Source organism: Limulus polyphemus, unplaced genomic scaffold (assembly GCF_000517525.1).
Source record: "Limulus polyphemus unplaced genomic scaffold, Limulus_polyphemus-2.1.2 Scaffold777, whole genome shotgun sequence".
NCBI classification, from domain to species: domain Eukaryota; kingdom Metazoa; phylum Arthropoda; class Merostomata; order Xiphosura; family Limulidae; genus Limulus; species Limulus polyphemus.
Genome location: NW_013666387.1, coordinates 45463 through 47874, shown reverse-complemented (window position 1 = coordinate 47874; position 2412 = coordinate 45463). Strand labels below are relative to the sequence as shown.

Sequence of the window (2412 nt, the reverse complement as noted above, 5' to 3'; positions counted from 1 at the left end):
ATCCAGGCAATTCTACAATTTTTGGGTGGGGGTGCCATATGGAACTCTTTCCCAGATAAATACCTTTCAAAATTATAGAAACTTCTGTTTGTAAGCACAAGATAAATGATCAAAAATGTTTTATGAAATAATAATTAAAAATACTTAAGAAAATTCCAAAACTAGGTATAGGGAAAACGTTACTGTGCCCAACCATCCACATTACTGAAAATACCAACAAAACAAAGCTTCCAAAACCACCTACAGTAAAAATGACCTAAAACACCCTGACAATATCTATTGTAGACTTATTTTGAAACAGACCTTTAGAGAAAAAAACAATTTCGCAGCAAGCTTGAAACATCCTGATATAATCAAAAAAAGAAGTGTTGTTGTTTGCTGACTGCTACTGAAAATCTTCAAATGTTTAGAAAATAGAGTGGTATATATATGCATTTTAGCCACAAACTGTATGAGCCTTCATTCAATTTTTTACAAACTCTTAGAATGGTATTTAAACAAACGAATAAAATAATAAGTAAAAGATGTTTTGAGTTCTGAAACTTCAAATTATTAAGTACTTAAATCCCAGATTAAAGAAGCTTTTTAGTAAGGTACTGATGTTTGCAGAAAATGGAACATTGTATTTTTCAGTTCATTAGATTTTACTTTTTTCCTCCTTTTGCATGGAATATCTAAATTAACATACAATAACATCAGATAACCAACACAAACCTGTCACTTTAATGGCCCTTAATAATCCCTGCCTATAAAGTATAATGAATTAATTCATGTCAAATCAATCAGTAAACTACTTCAAATATTTTTTATTACAGATATCAAATACTTAAAACTAATTATATTCCCAAAACCACAAAATACCTTTTATGACTGCAAGAAGAAGCCTATTTCAGTGGTTATAAGAAATAAAATTTAATGAACTTTTTTCTCACTGTATCAGCTATATTTTGTGGCTAAAGGTCCATCGTTCATTTTAAACTTTTTTTTTGTTCATTATCATGCATATTCAATATCCTTTCTAAAGTTTATAAAGTTAGTAGTTCAGAGAATTAATTGATGCATTTCTGGTGAAATTACTGATTTCATCTAAAAAAAAAACAGCTTTTCTTAAAACTAGAGTCCATTATATCAACTGTCTAATATGAGAAATGATCATAGCCTATAGTTTTACTACCTCATACCAAGTCATAATTTTATTAATTACTTAGTGGTGGATTAGCATACTAATTTCAAAATTGGATGTTTTTTACCAATAATATACAATGATAAATACTGAAACTTAAATGTGGAATAAGATGACTTTCAAATTACGTTACAGTAATAATAGTATTTCTAATACCACTACTAGGTTACATGTGTTACAGTATTTGCAGTATGACCAGATTTTTCTTAGAAATTTCTGTACTTATTTCTTAACGCGTTGTATTTTATTTTTCCTATATAATATTACACAAAAACTAACATTAAAACAATAACATAAAATAAGCCGAACACAAATAGTGCATGCTTAATCTGGTATATTAACTTTTAATTTTATCAAATATATTTATTACGATACATAAACATGCCTACGGCGAAATCCTAAAATTAACGTTCTTGGTATCACTGGCATTCGAAAGCATTACGAATCGAAGTTTAATGCCTCCTTCTCAGCTTTGCCTACTGAAACAATGAACTTCCCGATCATACTTACCAGGCATTGAGTAGGTCGAAACGGACGCAGGGCTGGGTACCGATTCAGCCGAAACACAAGCCTTACAGGCACCATGGAGGCAAGGTAGTAACCTTGGCTCGTTTCCTTCTTTGAGTTCTTGCTTGCAGAAAACACATTTTGAGTCTACCCATTCCGGCGTTTCATTACCGCTAACTTGTTCAATTTCAGAAGTAGAATTAGTTTCCATTGCTTTGGCAATTTATGTCTCTTGCCACTGTGACTAATACGGTATTCAGTTGTTTTATCAATACCGGTAAGTTAGGTTCTTTTATCCCCCGACCAGAAATATGTTAAACTAGACTTACTAAACAACCTACTATAGCACCCCCCATTACAAATGTCCCTTACAAACTCCTTTAAATTATAACCGCTATGATCCACCAACTGATAAAAACGCCCTCTTTTAACAAAACAGTGAACCACATATGATTACTACTTTACGTTGACGAGGAACCCATTTGGAGAAAGTCGAAACGTTGTTTCTTGATTTTAAATAAAAGTTTTTAACACCCATATCAGCCGTCTCTACTAGGTATATGTTTACTACTTATCGAGTTTAACTAAGAAATATGAAATAAATCTAGTTACTCATAACTTCGTAAGCAGAAAGGTGTCACAAAAGATAATGTTGCGTATCTTCTCGTTCGTTAATTTCCGGTATAAATTCTTTCCGAGGAACTTCAGCGATACAAGTTCTT

The 2412-nt window shown here is 31.7% G+C and overlaps 1 protein-coding gene across 1 annotated transcript in view; it reads right to left on the bottom strand.

Moving 5' to 3' along the window:
• LOC106460471 (transcription intermediary factor 1-alpha-like) overlaps positions 1-2066 on the bottom strand; it is a 59139-nt gene extending 57073 nt beyond the window's left edge. Inside the window, exon 1 of the mRNA XM_022387208.1 lies at positions 1694-2066. Within this exon, the coding sequence (XP_022242916.1) occupies positions 1694-1901 (208 nt within the window). The 5' untranslated portion in view covers positions 1902-2066. The remainder of the gene's footprint in view (positions 1-1693) is intronic.
• Positions 2067-2412: the final 346 nt, after the last annotated feature.